Raw genomic sequence first — 19,741 nt, forward strand, 5'->3', positions numbered from 1 at the left:
GAACAGCTTCAGGTATTGACGATCTCATCAAATGTTTTCCGTTCTAAAACAGGTCATACTACCTTCACCACATTTCAGACGTTGTAAAATACATCTATATGATCTGAGATCTTTATGGTGGACAGACGTTACCTTCTGATTGGCTAATGATTGCCTTGAATACCATCAGCCAATCATAACTAACGCATTTCCACCCAAATGATCCCAGAGATCACTGCACTCAAATCTTGTACCCATTCTCAAGAATTTCAGAAGTGGGAAAGACAAACGTTGTGTGATTCTGTCCTCAAAGACACGCGAAGTTACCGGAAGGCCATGTTTGTAGTTTAAAAATAATAACCTCGCAGTTGTCTGTGCCATAGAATGTTATGAAACGTCACAAACGTTTACTTTGCTGAAGTATTTGGTAATTCTTTGTTATGAAGTTACCCATAGTGCTCTGCATTCTTATCGCTTATTCGCCACTGCACATCTACCATAATGCACCTTATTTGCCCCCCAAAATTTTGCATAAGCATTAATTTCAATTTCTCTTGGGACGGCTGTAATACCAGGAGAAATGAAAAACGAAGGTTATGCAAAATTTGGGGGGCAAGTAAGGTGCATTATGGGAGATTTGCAAGTGGCGAATGCTTTCTGACAACGTCTATTGAAATAGCTGTATACTGCAGAACCAAGGTGTTCCACAGGCGGAGTCGTACATTTGAAAGTTTCTATTTCTTGTTGTATCACATGTCATGGCTTCGCCTCCGTTTACGTAACATCTTGGTTTTTTAAATTTTTTATTCTGTGTTATGGGTCCCATCAATCTTCTCGGAACATGTCAAAAAGATGTCGCGATCTTTGCCGTAATACTTTGTACCGCCTCATATGGATGTTCCTACCTTTTTTTCTAAGGAAGATATGGATGTTCTTATATAGTTTCCTATCTTGTTTTCCTTCCTAGATTGAAATAACTCCAAATAGGAAGCAATACATTGGGGAGTATGCAATCGTGTCACGTTGGATACCAGAAGTGATTGTTAACATAACTGAAGACCGTGGACTCCTTCTTTTTACGCAGATTCCAAGCTCCCTAGGGTTCTCCTATCTAAAGCCCATTAGAGGTCATGAGTTTGAAATCATTTACAGAAGTGGATTGGAATGCAGCGTATATGGAATGGGACAGAATCGCGAAAGAGTCATTTTCGATCCACCTTCTGAATCTGGGCAGAGCCTTAGCTTAAAGTTTGGGCCGTTCATATTCAAGAGAACGTTACCGCATCGCGCGCGAAAAGCGAGGGCTTTAAATACAAAATTATCTCCGTCTGGTCTACTTTGATCACATAAGACTGCCTCGTATGAGTGTGATCGCATGCAACATGCAATCGCATGCAACGTGCGTTCTGCGTACATGCACAAGGTGTAGTCTAAAGATTTCCTATCATCGCTCAAGATCACAGACTCTCGAGCGATGATGATAGTAAAAAAAAATCAACCCTTAGCTTGGTTACAAATTTAAACATTACTTTGCAACTGTCGTATGCGACTGTTCGAAACATACGACAGATAAAAAGATAATACTTGCGTTTGTTCCTTTTGAAGAGAGCAACGTTGACTTGTCAAATGTGACACATACAAGCAACAATGCTCTAGTGTCGAACGGTATTTGGGAAAGCAATCAAATTGCATGGGAAAGCAATCAAATTTCTTATAATGTGTGTCACTTTTTCATTATATGACAGAAGACAAATTTTACAAATTTTAAAGTTTATCAGTGTCTCATAAACCTTTATAGCTTGGTGAAAATGTGTTAAATAACATAAAATTTTATAAAATACGGTATTTTTACACACCCCTCGATTTATCCAATACCTCGTGCGTCATGTATTCTTATCCATGTGAAAAGATAATACGTTATTCTTAAGCACAGCATATGCAATTAAAAACGTAAATGGTCTATTTAAAAGGATTTAAATTAAATTGCATTTAGAATACAAACTATGGCATATGGTTGGGAGACCGGGGAATTATATTTATAGTCAATAAACAAATACAATGAAAATTATTTTTCTGGAATCAATATTGATATGCTTTCTTAATCGTCGTTATGTAGGCCAATCAGATCATGCAGAAGCATCGTCCGTTTTCCTTTTATTGTGTGATGTCAAGTCACTAACCCGATGTCCCACGTTATCTATGCCTTTTTTCTTATAATTTTACTTTACAATAAATAAAAAGAGGATTGTAAAGTAAAGCACTGTTTCTGGAACGTCGAATTGGTGAACAATTTCTTGCCAAAATTAAACAGGTGGGCGATCACTAATTGTGGGGTTTTTACCACCAGTCCTGGAAATTCTGGCTTTTAAAATGAGCTGGAGAATGCAAATTTCTTTCTGCACTCTGAAAATTCTGAAAAATGAAACTCTTAACAAACAAGTAACAAAAAAGCCAATGTGGTACTAGACGTCATAGTCTGCATGGAAAATCGTCTAAAATTCCTAACTGGTCCACACAAAGTCTATTTGCCCTACGTACTTCCATTACCTGGTATAAGAACCTCATGAGAAGAAATCTATGAAGCTCTCAAGACTGAAGCAGGCACTCTCTAATGATTTTAAATCCTTGTTGAACTCAACTGATAAACTGCTAGGCCATTTTTTACCGGGTGAGAGTAATATAATCATACCCATACACTGCAGAACAGCGCAACTGCAAATTTGTCATTTTCATAATCGCTTATTAATTTGACAGTTTCACAGAGGAAAGTTTTACAAATCTCCGTCTTACCACTCGTTTTATAAAATCGTGGTTGAAAGCGCATAAACTGGGTATAGATATTTGGGCGTGACTTATGCAGGGGTCATCCTAGCTGGACTATATCTGATTGAGATGTAATATATCAAGCAAGCGACGCAGTGTTTCATCACCAGATGAAACGCTGAGAAGAGAGTTGAAAATACGGCTCGCAGCGGAGTATTTTTGACGAACTTCGAGGTGTTTCATCTGGTGATAAAACATTGTGTTGAATGCTTGATATTGCTTCTCAAACAAAATGATTTTAGAAGGAGAAATCAAGGATGCAAAATGAGCAGTTTCTCCCCCATGATCTGGTTTCCAAACACTCATTAATTAATTTCCATTGTGTTTTTTATGAATTATTACTGAGTTTGAGAAGTAACTCAGACTGTATGAGCTACGGAAAATTATGTTGAAAAAAAAAAAAATCTGCACGCTTGGAGAGTTTCTTAAAAAAATGACTGACGCCGTGCTGTAGTGATATAGCTAAAGAGCGACAAGTATTTGTTTGTTTGTTACTTAAATTTTTTTTTCTGCGAATATAAAACAAAAAATTTGGAAAGTGCATCTTACACAGAAATTGCAGTTTGAAAAAAAAAGAACAAAAAAAACAAACAACCAAAAGCAAAAAATACACAACAATAACAACAGTGAAAACAGACACAGAACAAAGAAACAGAAGAAAGACTCCATGCAGTACTTCTAGGTTTGAAGAGAAGAAGAACAGGTAGTATCTCAAGTGCTTTAAGTCTTCCGAGTTTTCTTGGAATCTTTAAACTGAAAATATAAACTGTAAAAGTTGTGAAGTGGCGTGTTTTTGTCTTATGCAAATAGGTCTATCTCAAATGCTTTAAAGTCTTCCGAGTTTTCTTGGAATGGTACTGAAAATATAAACTGTAAAAGTTGTGAAGTGGCGTGTTTTTGTCTTATGCAAATAGGTTTAATTTATCTCAAATGCTTTAAAGTCTTCCGAGTTTTCTTGGAATGTTACTGAAAATATAAACTGTAAAAGTTGTGAAGTGGCGTGTTTTTGTCTTTTGCAAATAGGTCATATTTCTAAGAATGATTACTTCAAAGTTCGCACGATTTGTTTTGAGCAATAACTTGCTTGAACTCTGAATTTTCCTCTCAAACATTCTGAATCGAAGGCAAACTGTATCACCCTATTTTCAAACAGAATACTGAACTTCACTGGGCAAAGCAATCGGTAAATATTTCCTCCATTTATCGTCTTCCGGGTTTTCTTGGAAAGTTATTGCTTTTGCGTTGTACCTCAAAACTAAATTCGCTTGATAGCTTCTGAAACTCTCTAATTTCAACGATTAATGTCGAGACCTTACCATATAACCTTTCACGCAAAAATAAATCGTTGCTCGCCTGCATCTTTGTTACAAAAGTATTATATAACGTGTGCTCGTTTTGCTGTTCCTGTATAATAATAGTAAAAAAAGAATGCGGTTCATATTTTCGGCTCACACTCAGTGACACTCACTTTTATTACAGTTGTTGTGAACAGGAAAATTAACAGAGTATTAAAACGAATTATTTTTGCCAGTACAAGCAATGGAAACCCAGATCAGATCTATATCGGTCCTCTAAAATCCATAATTCGACTGTATAAACATCTACGGTAGAACTTCTGTTTAAAGGCTTGTCTCAGTTCATATATAGTTACTCAACGATTACGAAGTTATAAATATGAAGTAGCAACTCATTACACGTAAAACTGTGCACCAATTGCGGCATCGTATCCACAGTCACAAAAACATTTATGTCGTATTTAGCTTAGCTTATTCGTTACGCTATCCGTCCGTATGTTAGTAGCCCCTCAGTTCATCCATGGAAGAAACCTTGCGACGCCATTTTATCCAGGACAGGACGATCGGGTACACTATGCCTGGATGGCAGGACTGCTTGTTCCTCTGGAGAATCGTTTACGACCAATTTCCCGGTGTCCACGTCGAACTGCAATCGCTCTTGTCTCTCTGGCCTATTGCTGTAGCTGTAACCAGTGGCTCCTTCCTCGATTGCTCGCGATCTGTGTGATCCACTATAGCCTGTGTCATGGGGCCAAGTGCTTTTTTCATGTTTGTCTTCCATCGTTTCTTAGAACAGCAGGAGTACGTTGAGCATTCAAGGCGATGTAGTAAAAGGTTCACAGACTAGGAGTGTATGTTTGCCGTATTTCCCTATACGTACAGGACACTTTGCTTTAAAGGACAATACAACGAAAATGAAAGCGGAAATAGGCGCGCATGCGCCAACTGTTTTGAGGAGCCGTGATGCTTTGGGTCAGCAGCAACATCGAAACAAAACTTGGACCTCTCAGGGTTTTGAAGTGGAGGATGGCACTGGACAAACGTTTAGAAAAAAGAACTAACAAAATATTGGCAACATAATCGGTTTAGATTTAAATGACAATTTTCACTCTGAACAGCACGGAACAGTGACGGAGGCCTTAACTACTAAAAACCTGTTTTTCACCCCGGGGCACTCCCTTATTTGGCCTAAACGGGCGTGTGCCCGCTGAACAATCCCCTGAACAGGATATAGTGTTCAGGGTCTTGAAAGGGGTATAAAATTCCACTACTTTAGCGGCTTAACAATAGTGTGAAGGTTGGCGATGAGTGGTCTACATTTCTGATACCAAGAGTCAGTTTTTGCAAAAAATCTGTCTAACTCCATGATGTTACTTTTGAAAAATCACTTTATTCTGTAAGCAATTGCAAAACGAAACGGCTCAGGGTCATACATAAAATATAATCTCCTGTCTTAAACGAGGTAGCAAAATATACTACACCTATCGAAATCGAGAAAATCTCGTCTTTGGGTGAAATATATTCCCAAAGACTACTACTTGTCGAACTTTATACTATTCAACTGATATACGCAGTTTCTGTTAATTCCCAAATATATCCTATTCGGCAGTATAGACGTTTGATTTAGTTTTGTGATTAAGATAATTGAGTGATCGCACTACCGTGGACCGAGTCACCACTTTAGTAGTGAAATGATTTGCTGAGTTCAATTTCAGAAAGCATAAATTGTATTAATTTAGCCCTTGAGAAGACCATCTCAAGCGGTTGCTGTACAAGCTTAGGACGCGAATCCTTGACTTCAGGGTGTCATTATGTTTTGCTGACTAGGCGAATCAGGTGGGATATCCAGATCCATAAGATTTTCTTCTTCCTTGCTTTTATTTTCTTCCGTCTTGTCGCTCCCCTTCTGCCTTTCTCGAAAAACCTTTGCAGCAGGAAGGAATTTGATTTCAAAGGGTTTATAAGGCGATGAGTTGCCGTTGTAAACGTAGGAATTAGTAAAAACTGATTTATTCCCTTCGTCATATTGAACGATGTAAGCTACAAGCAAAACACATCGGAGAGGAAATTGTCGGCGGAAATTAGCTTCTTCATCTGCAGTGGGTTTGTCTTCTCCTTCAGCATTTGGTTTATCGCGAAGTATGTACTTCCCAATTTTCTGTATTCCTTGGTACTCCTCAAAGGCCAAGTTTTCCTCTCCACTTCCCTTTGTAGCATGTTGTGGTTGACTGTTTGACGGTTCACAGGGTTGTTGCTCGTTTGTCTCGTCCAAGGGTTTGCTAACGGTATGCAACACAGGCTGCTCGTCAGTTGTCCACAAACCAAACAAGTCTCCTCCTTTTTCAATTTCGTTACCTTCGCTTTCGAGGAGAAGCTTCTTAATCATATTATAATCTTCCTCAAATATGAACGTGTGAGGGTTATTGTCCCTAGCACTATAGGTTGGTTCAGTTGAAGTCCTGCTCTTATAGTGTTCTCTTTGCAAAAATTCATGGATGGTTGAAGACTTGTCTTCGTCCTGTAGCATGTGGCTCAAGATAGGATCTAACCTGGCGAATGGACTCTGTCCACGGAGCAGGTTGAGTTTACATCTTTCATGGTGTCTCTCCCCTTCTCTGTAAAGATATGGTGAAAGCGTTACTGCACCAGATGAAGGCTGAATGTTTGCAATGATGAGGAGAAAACCACACGTTCCTCTGGGAAAGTTTCGAATAATGGTCGACGAATCACCAGAACTTGGCTCAGACAGTCGCAGACGATGGTGAGAATGCCATTCTCCGATGTGGCACAGCTGATAGTCTTGAGTGACAATTCCTCCAACTCGCTCTAGGTAAGGAATGCTTTGATAGAAAGACACTTCTGTGCGAGTGCAGCCAATGGCCGGACCAAGCACGATATGTAGCACTGGCTCTTCACTGTCAGTCCACAATCCAAACAGATTTCCGCCTGTCTCTTTGGCTGGGTGAAGCAGAACTAACTCTTTCATCCTGTTAGCGTCATTTTCGAACAAGTGGACATTAATGGGTTCTTCATAGCCACATTTCTTACCGATATAGCTAATCAATTTGGCCATGGCTAGCTTGAACACGACGGATATTTAAAGGAAGGCTTTTGCGCAACGCTTTGTTATGATTTAGTCACTGAAAGTGCGCTAAGAACTATATTCAAATTTCCTGGAAAAGTCACGGTATTTTCATCAGCGCATACACCCTGGTGGATTATATAAGGGGGTTTAACCTATCTTAAGAGCCTATGACTCCTTTATTCCTGAACGAATTTTGGCGTTTAAAGCTGCAACTGCGTTACTTAATATTCGTTTTACCTGACAAACGCTAATTTGGAGCGCTAATTTAGCAAACATTGTGTTACGTGGACGCAATAAACATTATCTTCCGGCTTTTCTGGGAAATGTTTTCGTCGCAATGTCTTGGGCTTTTTGGTCACGTGTACATATTTCAAAATCACAACGAATATCATATTATCATGTGACAAGGTTTTCTAGGAAATGTTTTCGTTACAATTTCAGTGTTCCGTGACCCAACACACTCTTGCAGAAAATTAAATTGAAACTACTCGCTTGCTAAAATGTTTATTTGAAATTGTATCATTTTAGATTTAAAAATTTTTTGAACTGACCTTCTCAGCTATGAGAACGAAATGCATCATCATACCCGCTAAAGACCTTCAAAAGCTGTTGGCTTTTTCGATAAACTTTATTTTTTCACAATGAGGGGACAAAACCAAGTATATTCTCGCTATGAAATATATGCTGGACTGTATTATTTGGCACTGAGACTACCAAGTTTTGCTAGCACACATCAAGCATTAAAGTACTTAAACACGACGCAAAACGTACTGATCATCTGTGCCTTAAGTTACATTGTATGTTTTTTGAAAACAGTTTCACAAAATCAAGTTTTAACTACAGTCCCATATAGGACTGGAGTGTTTGACACCACAACAAAATCCATGAAGTGATTTAACAACAACATGCCCATTTACATCATAAATGCTACCATGTTTTTCAAACCAGGTGCCACTTACAGGTGACATTGCAGCTAGAATAAACGTGACCCATGAAATTAAACAAGCTGGGTATTTATAGACAGTGACTGTTTAAAGTGCAGACCTACGACACTCACGGACACAAGATAGAAGGTGACAAAGCCATTGTTCTCGCCATGTATGATAAGGCGGCATAGAACAGGATGAAGGGCAAATTTAATGTTACCAAGACTGCTTTATCTACAAAATAAATGGGGAATAAGGCCTTAAGATTCCATCTAAATGCATATAGCGATATTTGAGTACACATGTTTACAGTTACATTTTCATATAAAAGTTGAAAAAGAAACAAAAATACAAATAAGAATTTTGTCGGCATATTTATAGCGTTAATCAGTGGCTTCCAGACTCCAATTGTATAGCACCTCAAGTTTCATACATACACTATCAGTTACCCATGTGAGAAAAATTATCTTATTTTTAAGTACTTGATTTTCCATATTAATTCTTAACAACATTTCCTTTTCTTTGACGACTTTATCGAAATTAAGTGTATATATGGAATAAGCTTTGAATATCGTGAATAATGAAAGTACTGAAGTAGGCTATCAATTTTAAATTCTTTCGTGTTTCAGTTTAGTTACAGAAAGAAAACAGTCATGAGGGTACTTCCCTCTGAGAAGGGGGTGCCCTCGCCCTAGTAAAGAAGGGTGCTTTTAAGAACCGGTTAGGAAGAAGTGCCATCGATCCAGATTTCACGCCACACCCGCGAGGAAACGCTTGATCGACGGACTTTATCTTAAAGACGAAGTTCTCTTCATTTCGTATTTCTTATGTGTTTTTTAACTTCTTGGTTAGCTTCTAAAAAGCCAACTTCTATTGAGCTGTGCAACATTGTTCTGAACATACAACCTCAATGTTTGAATACTTGACCATAAAAAGGTTGTTTAAATTAGCGTTTACAGTCGATTCTTCTATAAGACGGACACCTCTGTAAAACGGACACCAAGAGTTGGTCCCTGACTTTGCTTATTCCCTTTGTTTGACTCTTTAGAAGACCGACATCTCTCTAAGACGGACACTTAGTGCCGGTCCCAAAGGTGTCCGTCTTGGAGAGAGTTGACTGTATATCGGTCGCCGGCTTTAGGGAGACAAGAGTCTTGACTTTCATTTGAAATTTTTTGTTCTGGATGTATCAGGGTTTCCATGGGGCACATCCCGAGCTTGGTCTGCGATTTCGGTAACTTGTATTTGTTTTCCCCACTGAATGAGTGTACTTTGATGAAGCAACTGGTCTGGTGCCTCTATATGGATCTGCTAAGTGTCTTCTTTTCCAATAATGTGGGGATGTCGGATTCAGCCTGGACTTGGGGTTGCTCGAAGTTTGGCGGTAATACCGTGAATAACCATGTCGTTGGGATCTACCCTCATGAGCTTCATGAGAGCGGAACGGATACTTGACACTACTTTGAGAGGGATATTTCCTGTTTTCGTGAGAACTTGGCCTATAACCTGTAAAATTTTGGGACTCATCTCGTAAATATACACGTACTTCCCTCCCTTGATCCATGTTCTCTTTAATCTTTCTTGTGCTTTTAAAAAGATTTGGAACACGCACAACCGTAAGCGCTCCCTTTAGATCATAACTATGACTGGAGTTCTTCGTATAAAGGTAGGGAGACAGCTGCACTCTTTGAGATGATACAATGTTAGCGATGATCAAAAGGAAGCCACATACTCCACGTGGATAGTTTCGAATGACAGTGGATGAATCACCCCCGCTTGGCTGAAAAAGATGTAACTGATGATGCGAGTGCCATTCTCCTATGTGGCAGAGCATGTAGTCTTCAGTAAGCAGTTCGCCGTTTCGCTGCAGATAGCCGATATCTTGATAAAAGGAGGCTCCAGTGCGTTTGCAGTTTTGGCCTGGTCCAAGTATAACGTGTAGCACCGCGTCACCGTTGGTGGTCCACAAACCGAAAAGGTCGCCACCAGTTTCTAGATCTGGGTAGTTGAGAACCAGGCTTACTATCATTTGGTAGTCTTCTTCAAACATGAAGACCTTGAAATCGTGCCTGTTAACTGCAAATTCTTTCTGATATTCCTGCCTGCGAAGGTAGATCGGGTCTTCTAGCAAATGAGGTCTTTCAATTGAATGGCTCAGAATCTCTCCCCGTGTTGCTAAGTTGTCGTTAGTGATTGACAGTTCCTTCAAGGCGTCTGTAGCTTGCTTAAGATCTTCTTTCTGACTTTCAATGCCAATTCTTCTTGCCCTCTCCAAGCGACTAAACGGGCTTTCTAAGGCGGGAAGAGTCTCGAGTTCCATTTTTCTGCCTTTTATTGAAACTTGTAGCGTTGTCCTCCAAATAATGACGTCTAGAAATTTGTCCGAAGAGTTGGTCTCATGGGTGCATCTTAAATCGTCGATTTGTGGTAGCGTCTTCTGATTAAGTGGCGTGGTAGTATCGTCGGAGCGCCAATTACCAATGTGCTCAAGAGGAAAACCACTGTCCACGAGGTCGAGGAGATTTGAGCTACGTTTGTCAATCCTTGAACAACTGTTTCGACCACCAATAACGTGAATAACAGGCTCTCCGTCTGTGGTCCACAAACCATACAGAGCTCCTTGATGTTCTTTCTCTGCCTTCAATAGAAGTACCTTTAATTCCTTTTCGAAAATGAAAGCTCGGTGCAACACTTCCATGACTGTTTGGCGTTTACGAGCGAGTTCTGAAACAAACGACGGAAACCTTTTGCTCATGCGTGGCAAAATCAGTCATTTCTTAGAAATAGCGAGCTGTTCTTTCATCATATTCCCTATTGGAGGGTCAAGTTCTTTGCCTGGCCTTCTGCAACAAGTTTTGGCTGTTTTGTATTTACTAGCGAGTCTTCAAACACACTCCAGACCCATTTTCTCTGATGCGTGACAAAATAAGTCATTTCCCAGAAAGAACGGAAGTTAGCCATGGCTATGTAAATTATATGTCATCCGCTACGAGTATTGTTTTCCTTTAAAGAATATTAAATATATTAAGATTATCAAAATGATAGAGTTTTCTACCAGATTGTACGGGGTTTCTCAATTTGTTAAATACTGCAGCAGGAAAACAACTGTTGTTTTGGTTTGCTCAGAAATTTGTATCAATAACAATGTAAATGTCATGAGTATGTGCTGTAAAATTCTGTCATAAAAGAGTTTAAACTCCGAGGGATTTCTAACCCTTTTGCATTATTATAATCGTCCGATGATATTACGGACGACCTCACGGACGCTGATATGGATCCCTGGGAATATGAATGCCAAAGTACTTCTTCGCTGCAAAAATCCTTCTGAGTAGGTGGGTGGGATGAACGGCGGGGGCCAGGGTGGAAATTATCCAACTTGTAACATGGTTAGGGGTGTGAGTTTGCTCGCACGCAACTGCCTATAAGGGGCTTTCAGTGTTTTGGGCCCAAAGAATAAATTTTTTTTGGTTTTATTTTCGATCTCCCTTTTCGTAGTAGGTAAAACGTTGTTGGTCGTTCTCTGTCGTTCTGAACATCGACACCGTCCTTTGTGAACTAAGATAAACCTTAACGAAAATCTCGCACGAAAATACAGGCGCCATAACACAACGACGCCATCTTACAAAAGCACATGGTCCTTCCATCCGCGCTAGGGATGATGGGTGTAAATGGCAAAAACCCGCTGGCTCAAAACAGTACTGAAGGTTCAACAACCTTGAATCGCAGCGAATTAATTACTGTCCGGAAAAACAACAAGATTAACATAACAGTTCCTGACACAATTACTGCCATGCAAATATTGAAATACCCAAGTTTAAATCCCGGGATAGGCAATCCCTTATTTGTCTTAAATGTCTTTAATGGATATGTGTCCCTGGATGCAATAGGATGCAATTTTCAGGGTCTTGAGTCTTAAACAAGGTTTTACTATTTACTATTTGACTATTTATCGTCTTGAACTAGGCGTCGTTTTCGACAAGAATAAGCTGACCATTGTAAAGGTTGGCGATGAGTGGCCCACATTTGTAGTGCTAACATTATAGTTTTTCCAAAAATCTTATTTTATGAAAAGTTTGAAAAAATTACTTAATTCTGCCAATGCAATAATAGTGGAGCTCCACGCGCGCGCGCTGTCTCTTGCAATTTTAATCGCTTGTCCGTGCTGTTTGTTTTCATCGTTCATGAACATCGCTTGCAGGAGTACTCAAAAATGTTGCGCTTATCAAACGCTTTACAAGATTACACATCTATTTTGATGAAGGGTAACTCTATTAAAGTTCATTCAAACACTCGACCACACTGACAGCTCGCACTATAGAAACGAGAACCAGCTGGCCGTATGGGTGATTTTGGAAATTTTTGAACGGTTTCGCTTAAAAGCCCACGACTGATCGTCCTGAATATTGACTGAGTGCAATTTATCTTGAAAAATTGTGAAATACTGCATTCTGTCGGAGGTCTGTATGATAAATAGTACTGTTTCACCTTAAATGTGATGTATAAAAATTATAAAAGGTCGGTTTAAACACCCCCAGATTTGTTGGCAAGAATTTGTAAAGTAAACCTGTCGAACGAAAAAAAATTTGGCGTGATTTGTTTTCCAAGAATTTGTTTTCGAGGCCTAATCTGCTGTGATCTTGAATGTGATCGAAGATGTTTACTATTTTTTATGTGTACATATAAGGTTATCAATTCGATGTAAGATGTTTCACTCTAAAATAACTTAGCCTTTCCCTCAAAAGTCACATGAATGTGCCCTTAAGTTAACTGATTTGTGGATTAAAAGTTTATTGTTTGATTTAAATTATAAATTTATTAATTGGAGCTTCGCTTTTAGCCCTGGCTAAATCTATATATTAGAAACGAATCAGGGTCTTAAGATAAGGTCTCTGGATTTTAAAGCCGGTATCTACTCAACGAACTCTGGAATACCTCCACCTAGTTAAATTTGAATAAATGACTACTTTTGGCTACATCGAGAAAATCTCCCTCTCTGGTGAAATATTTTCCTAAAGACAACTATTTTGTCGACTTTTATACTATTCGACTAATGTATTCAATCTCTTTTGTGAAATACATTCCTGAATACTCCTTTATATCGCGCGGTGTAAATGTTTGTTTGTCAACTTGATGGTGAAGGTGATTCAGTGATCGTGACTACCTTGGGACCACCATGCAATTTAGAGCTAAGTCATATGGCATTGAAGCAAAATATAATTGTTCAATGAGTTCAATCAAAGAAATCAAAGAGTGTATATTCAGTCACTGGGAACTGAGACCACCGGTCAGCAAGTGGTTGTTATACGAGCTTAGGACGCTAATCTTTGATATCAGTGTGCCCATGTGTTTTATATATATTTTTAGTTTTATTTTCGATCTCCCTTCACGATCTCTTGTCGTGAGTAAGAGTTTGCTGTTATCTCTTCACAGTGGGGAGAGAGAGTTTCTCTAGGCCAGTCTCTCAGGCATTTTTGTTTCTTTTTAGCATCAATTGTGGTATTAAAATCACTACCTTGCAATGGCGGATAACGTTTGCTCTTTAAGTAATTGTTGGATAAGTTTTTGTATAGAGTGATTTTAGTTCCAAGTAAATACAAGCAAACAAAAGAAAACAATAAAATTAGAGAGTAATAGTTCGTATCAATCCACTATCTATTTCACCAAGTTAAAAAAAATCACACTAATCGTTGAATGTATATAAGTGTTCACATGAATATACTGAATGAATGTGTAGTGTAACAACCACCCCAACTAGCTTACGATAGACTATAGAAAAGCGTTTTGTCTAGCTCTTCTGTACTTTCGTCGATAAGTTTATCCATTACCCGATGCACAAACAACTTATGATCACCTGATTAATACTATATCTTAGAGGAGGTATAATTCGGACAATTTCACCCTTACCCTCTGGCAAGTTACAATGAACTTGCCTTGAAAATATATCTATAACAACGAGCCTGAATTTGTACAACAGATCAGAAGTGTAGTAGGTCTTGGGCACCGAAGTGTAAAACCAGAGGCAATCCTTTTTTATTACGTAAGATTGGCCCGTCTGGAATCAAAAACTTTAACAAAAAGATCCCGTTTCTCATGTTATCAACCATTCATGCTACTGAGTCAGTGTTCGGAATGAAGGAATGGGCCTCAGAAAAGAACCGACTTAAACTTATAGAAAACGCCATTTTATAAGAAAATACGGACATTGATTTCGAGCAGCAATGAGATTGGCTAAATACAGTAGCTATAGTCGTAGTAAAGACAATCGATCGATGGCCTGCAGGCAGTGTCTAGTGACGTTTCCCTTTTTTAGATGTCCTTTTTTGAGGGTTGTAGTCGTGATCCACCTCCATAGGTTCAACGAGGTTGTGCCGCCTGTAGGCATTTGAACTGGTGCAGCTCTTAGGTAGCTTGCCTTGCTGAGTGCAACCCACTCCCACAGACTTTTCGTAGTGTCGGGAACGCGCTGCCTGCTCACGTTGTAAACGAACGGCTGTTTTTGTTTCTTTCCCCTCTTTTATGGTATCCTTGATATCACGCAGTTCCTTGAAGACGTTCTGAGCTTGCAAAGGAACAACCTCTCCTTTTCTGCTATAAGTAAAAGTCGAATTCTCAGTATACAGATATGGCGATAGCTTTACTTTATTGGGTGCCACGATATTGGCGATGATCAAGAGAAAGCCATAAACTGTTCCCCTAGGAAAATGCCTTATCACTGTAGATGAGTCACCCTGGCTGGGCTTGAAAAGGCGCAGTTGATGGTGAGAATGCCACTCTCCAATGTGGCCTAACATGTAATTTTCAGTCAGCAGTTCACCGTTCCTTTGCAAATAAGGAATATCTTGGTTGAAGGATACGTCTGTCCGGCAGCAGTTTCTGCCCGGGCCGAGAACAATGTGCAGGACAGCATCACCCTCGGTGGTCCACAAGCCAAACAGGTCTCCACCGGTTTCTACATCTGGATACCGGAGAACAAGCTTCTGTACCATTTGTATGTCTTTTTCAAACATGTATACCTTTAAGTCATTGGCTGTAAAATTTGTAAATTCTGGTAGAGGACGAGACTCCCTTGTCCTTTCTTCGCCACCAAAGGAATCAATGTCACTTTTTCTCGGAATAGCCTGTAAAGAATTAGTATAACTTTTTTCGTTGTCGCTTTCGTTGTCGGCTGGGTTCATCTTGACGTCTCCTTGACTTTCGTTCCTTCCATCATCTTGCACCGACGCGTCCCCGATCATTTTTCTTATTTCGTCAAGTTTCCTGAAGGGGCTTTCACCATGGAGAAGTTCAATATTACCTTTGGTTGAGATTGACGTTTTTGACACTATGTAGGGCGAAAGATCCGAGTTTTCATGATTTGCCACGATGATCAAATTATATTGATCTTTATCTTTGTTCCAAAGAGGTTCGTCTTTGCGAAGGAATTCTGCTATTTGTCTGGGCTTTAGCTTTGTGTCACTTTGGTAGTGCCATTTCCCAATGCGTGGCAAACCATAGTTTTCACATAAAGGTTCTCTACTACTCTTTAGGTTGTCTTTGCTTTTAGGCGATGTTCCAGAACTTTCGGTGGGCTCCTTTCCCCTCCCGTACTGCCCTGTAGCTAAGTGTATGACGGCTTTGTTGTCTTCTGTCCAAAGGCCAAACAGATCACCGCTCGTCTCGCTACCTTTATGCTCTGCAACAAGTTGTTTTATGATTTCCTTATCCTCTTTAAACATATAAACAGTTGGGTTACTCATGCTTGGTTTTTCCATCGCCAAATTGAATAAAAAGGGCACTTGTCTGCACACTCGCTGTCGAAGCGTTTAGAACTGTGTGCAAATGGCGTCTTCCGTCAAGCCACTAAGCAGGGAATCATGCGCAATGAAGAGCGTGATTTCATGGAAAAATATCAGCTTCCACGTTGAATTCGTTAGCCTCCTTCATGCTTATTGTTTTAAATATTGCTGACCGAAAGCGACATATTTCACTTAGAAAACTTGTAAATATGTGCTTTAAAATTTAGCCCTGAGAAGAGGAATTTCAAACCAGTTTTGAAATTTTTTTTGTGTGTTGAGTGTGAGCTGTATAATCTCCCAACTGAATGTTTTACAGCAGTTTAGAAGTAAGAGTTCCTTCTTTTCTAGGAAATGTTTTTCATCAACATTTCCTCTAAATCCATTTCGTAGAATTTCGGGACAAAATGAAACCGATTTTAGTGATTCTACTTGTTGTGTGGTTCTTGACAGAATTTTGTGCTTGCTGAAGGGTTCTTGTGGCTTGTTTTCTGTTAATAGAAACTCACGGTAACTATGACCATTATATCTGAGATGAGAATACATCAAACGGTTTCAAGTTATGAATATAATCTTGTTAAATAAGTTAGTCTTTGTTACGTTACTTCAGTTGTGTGACGCGACATTTGCATACGAGTTCTTTGACGCGATTAGATCCTTTTCAAAAACGAAAGATGTCTTTAGTTTATACTTAACACAACGAGCTTCTACTACGAGAAGCCACTCGCTCTTCTCAGTTAGCTGCAGATATAGGAGGCAGCAATTTTTCTTTGACAACTGACAAGACTGATGACGTGACCCGGTCCCAGTTGTTGAATATATTGTCCGTGCTGGATATTACAAAGTTCTTGGAAAAGGTCTTCCACCTAAACAGCAGTCGTACGGCTAAGGAAAAGATTAAGGAGGTTGGAGGTGCCTGTGTCCTCTAGCATAAGAAAAGTTGGGTGCAAAGTGGACCGAAAAGATTTACCGGCACTGGCGCACCAAATATTAAAACGCGCAAACTGATCGAAAAATAACATTGATAATGTTCTACCACGGTACCGTCATTTGATTGACCAAAAAGACGATTTTCAATACAGTTGTAACGTCAAAATATGTAGATCTAGATACAAAGTACGTTAAAATCGCCACTGGGGAGGTATTCATGCTCGGTTGAGTTCCTGATTTTAGGCTAGCAATGTTTCCACGTTTAGGTCCTTCCTTGGCACCTTTATTTTACATAACATAATTTATATAGCGCTAACTCCACTAATTGACCAAAGCGCTTTACAATTCATAATATAATTTTATTGATTATCTTTTGAACTATAGCTAACGTAAGCACAAAACGTAAATTTCTATTCAATCAACATATTTCAGATTTTACGTTTCGCTTAATTACAACTTCATGCTTGAGAGCTGTTATAATTAAGTCTTCCTCATTTTCTAGGAAATGTTTTTATTCGATATGCAAGTGATTAGTTTTTGCACATTAAATTCAGGGATTACTAGTTTTCTTAGAAAATGGTTGTGTTTGCTTTTTCGACTTTTGCCCGCCAAATTATAATATGTCACTCAAATTTCGAAAGTATTTATCAATTCAAGTTTCTGTGTCTGAAATATTGTACTTAAACAGTGTTCTTGAGTTAAAATAAGGCCAACTTTAAGCATGTGGCGCTTTGTTAATTTTTTTTCCACACTTCCATTTATTTATTTCCTCAGAAATAATCTATGAAAGGGCTGTGAATATTATTGAACTATTACAATTGGTGTCTCTTTATGTTTATTCTACACTTCAAAAACCCAGTGGTGGAAATGAGTTTTGCTTCTTTACTACTGGAAACTAGCTTAAGGAAGCCCGCAGAATCCGAATATGTGACTAAGTGAGAAATCTTACTGCTTGCGATATCATACCTGTAAATATCATTGATTTATGATCAGACTGTAGAGTGACGCCGACTGAATATGTGAACTTGAAATTAAATATAATATAAGCGACTGTAATATAAGTATTGCCAGAGCTCGGGGTTCTACGAGGAATTTTAGTACTTCAGACTGAAACACAAGTTTGTTTTAAGGATCGGGAAATGTCTTTGTTACAAGCTTCTCCAACAAAACCATCCACTAGTAGCCATTCCCTCTATGACTTGCCTGTCTGGTGATTTCGCTTCAATTTGGGTCTGAGACTCTGGGCCACTCTCAACAGTTAATTTCCCGCTGTGCAGATCAAAAACTAATCTTTCTTTCCTTGTGCTGTCCTGTCCGCCTTGAGCAATGACCTTAAGTCTGCTTGCCACCACCTCGGATGTTACAGTCGTAGTACTTCCATCTTCTGCTTTCGTTTCTGTGTCCTTTTGTGTCACAAAGTGAAAGTCAAATTCTCTTAAGCTCTTTGCGTTGCTTTTCTCTGTCCATTCTGTTTAAGCTCTTTCCTTAAGCCGTCTAGGGCAAGTAAGTTCTGCTGACGTGCTTCCTTTTTGTAAGCTATTTTGCAAAAACAAGGGTAAAATTAGATGATTTTTCTAGTTGTTTTTATCGGGGAAAAGCCCCTTTCCAAATACGTCTCACAACTTCCGCTTTTTTTCCATAATAGGTACGACACGAGGGAGTCACAAAAGACCCTTCCAAGAAAACGCAAATATAAGAATGACGTCATACCTTTTACGAGAACGAAATTCTGAAAAGGAAAGCGCACTAGAGAACAGAGGCAAACATCAATCATAAACTTGGCGAATAGCTAGTTGCACGTCCCAAGCTCTCTCCAGTTTGTCCACCGCATAGAAAGGACCTACTATCAAGTGAAAGGCCAAAGATGTCGTCCAACCCGCAACGTATTCAACAACATCTTGAGAACAGAGGAGGAAGCTCAGAGTCGTTAGTATTTGACCCTGCTACAGGAAAATTGATGGTGAAACCACAACATGAAGCACAAAACTCGGCTGACAGGACTGTCATGCTTGACATGAACAAAGCAGGATCCGGGGGCTTTTTCAGTTTGGATGAGCAAGACGTTGGGCACGGTGGATCGCGCCTTACGCGTTAATGGAAATCAGGATCAATTGACCCCGACGGAATATTTTCCTCATGAATTCTTGGAAAGACTGTTTTACATATGCTCTTGTTTGTTGTGTTTCTCATTTAAGATTGACTAAACTGTAGTAGTAATCGAAAGATTTCTACGTGGACACGATTTAGTTTATTCACTGAGTAGCCAATTCATGGAAATAATCCTCAACTGTTTTCCGACATTGTGAACTGGTGAACATACAGTACAGTTCTATTACAGAGTAACTACTGAGGTTGTTAGCTGTTGCAAGGATGTGCTAAGCTTCTGTAGGAAGACTGGCCATGGAAAATAATCTTGTCCGGGAATGTATTAAATTTAGTGTTAAAGCAGAATGCTTGCATTTTATTTCAATTATTATTATTATTATTATTATTATTATTAGTAGTAGTAGTAGTAGTAGTAGTTGTTTCAAATGAAATAAACTTTCTTAACCAAAAAGGTTTACCCGACAGGCTAAGAGAAAGACTACGACCAAAGCGCCGAATGAACTGCTCACTTAAGACTCAGAACTAAGAAAACTTCCCTTTACGGCTTTCGTAATGCCTGTTTCAAATAAAATAAGTTAACAAGATGAAAATAAATGAATGAATAAATAAATAAAACCTGCATCCGTGCAAAACAACAGTTGAGCCTTTTTAAAATTCTTGTTGTTTAAATAGAATTGGCCAAGAGATTAGTCAGTCTGATAATTAAGAGAGATTTTTACCTTTTATTCTCATTTTCTAGGGCTGGACAGAAATTAACAAGAATTATGGTTTAGACGCATTTCGATTAGCAGTTAAAATCTAAATTCCCAGATGTTTTCATTTGAC

At 39.1% G+C, this 19,741-nt stretch overlaps 3 protein-coding genes across 4 annotated transcripts in view; 1 reads left to right on the plus strand and 2 right to left on the minus strand.

Annotated features, from left to right (window-relative positions):
* Positions 1 to 2,047, plus strand: part of LOC140948400 (putative beta-lactamase-like 1) — a 17,910-nt gene extending 15,863 nt beyond the window's left edge. For both annotated transcript variants that reach the window (XM_073397634.1, XM_073397635.1), the window contains exons 12-13: positions 1 to 12; positions 947 to 2,047. The exon at positions 1 to 12 is cut by the window's left edge and continues 98 nt beyond it. In XM_073397634.1, the coding sequence (XP_073253735.1) occupies positions 1 to 12; positions 947 to 1,321 (387 nt within the window). In that variant the 3' untranslated portion in view covers positions 1,322 to 2,047. The remainder of the gene's footprint in view (positions 13 to 946) is intronic.
* A 3,526-nt stretch (positions 2,048 to 5,573) lies between these two features.
* Positions 5,574 to 7,292, minus strand: LOC140948402 (uncharacterized). The gene has a single exon (XM_073397637.1). The coding sequence runs from the start codon at positions 7,168 to 7,170 to the stop codon at positions 5,896 to 5,898; it is 1,275 nt and encodes a 424-aa protein (XP_073253738.1). The 5' UTR covers positions 7,171 to 7,292; the 3' UTR covers positions 5,574 to 5,895.
* A 266-nt stretch (positions 7,293 to 7,558) lies between these two features.
* Positions 7,559 to 16,114, minus strand: LOC140949023 (uncharacterized). Its single transcript, XM_073398279.1, has 2 exons — positions 14,404 to 16,114; positions 7,559 to 10,832 (listed from the first exon to the last, which is right to left on the minus strand). Exons 1-2 carry the CDS (start codon positions 15,857 to 15,859, stop codon positions 9,298 to 9,300), a joined length of 2,991 nt encoding a protein of 996 aa, XP_073254380.1. The 5' UTR covers positions 15,860 to 16,114; the 3' UTR covers positions 7,559 to 9,297.
* Between the last annotated feature and the right edge of the window lie 3,627 nt (positions 16,115 to 19,741).

Source organism: Porites lutea, chromosome 9, assembly GCF_958299795.1.
Source record: "Porites lutea chromosome 9, jaPorLute2.1, whole genome shotgun sequence".
In the NCBI taxonomy this organism is placed as follows: Eukaryota; Metazoa; Cnidaria; class Anthozoa; order Scleractinia; family Poritidae; genus Porites; species Porites lutea.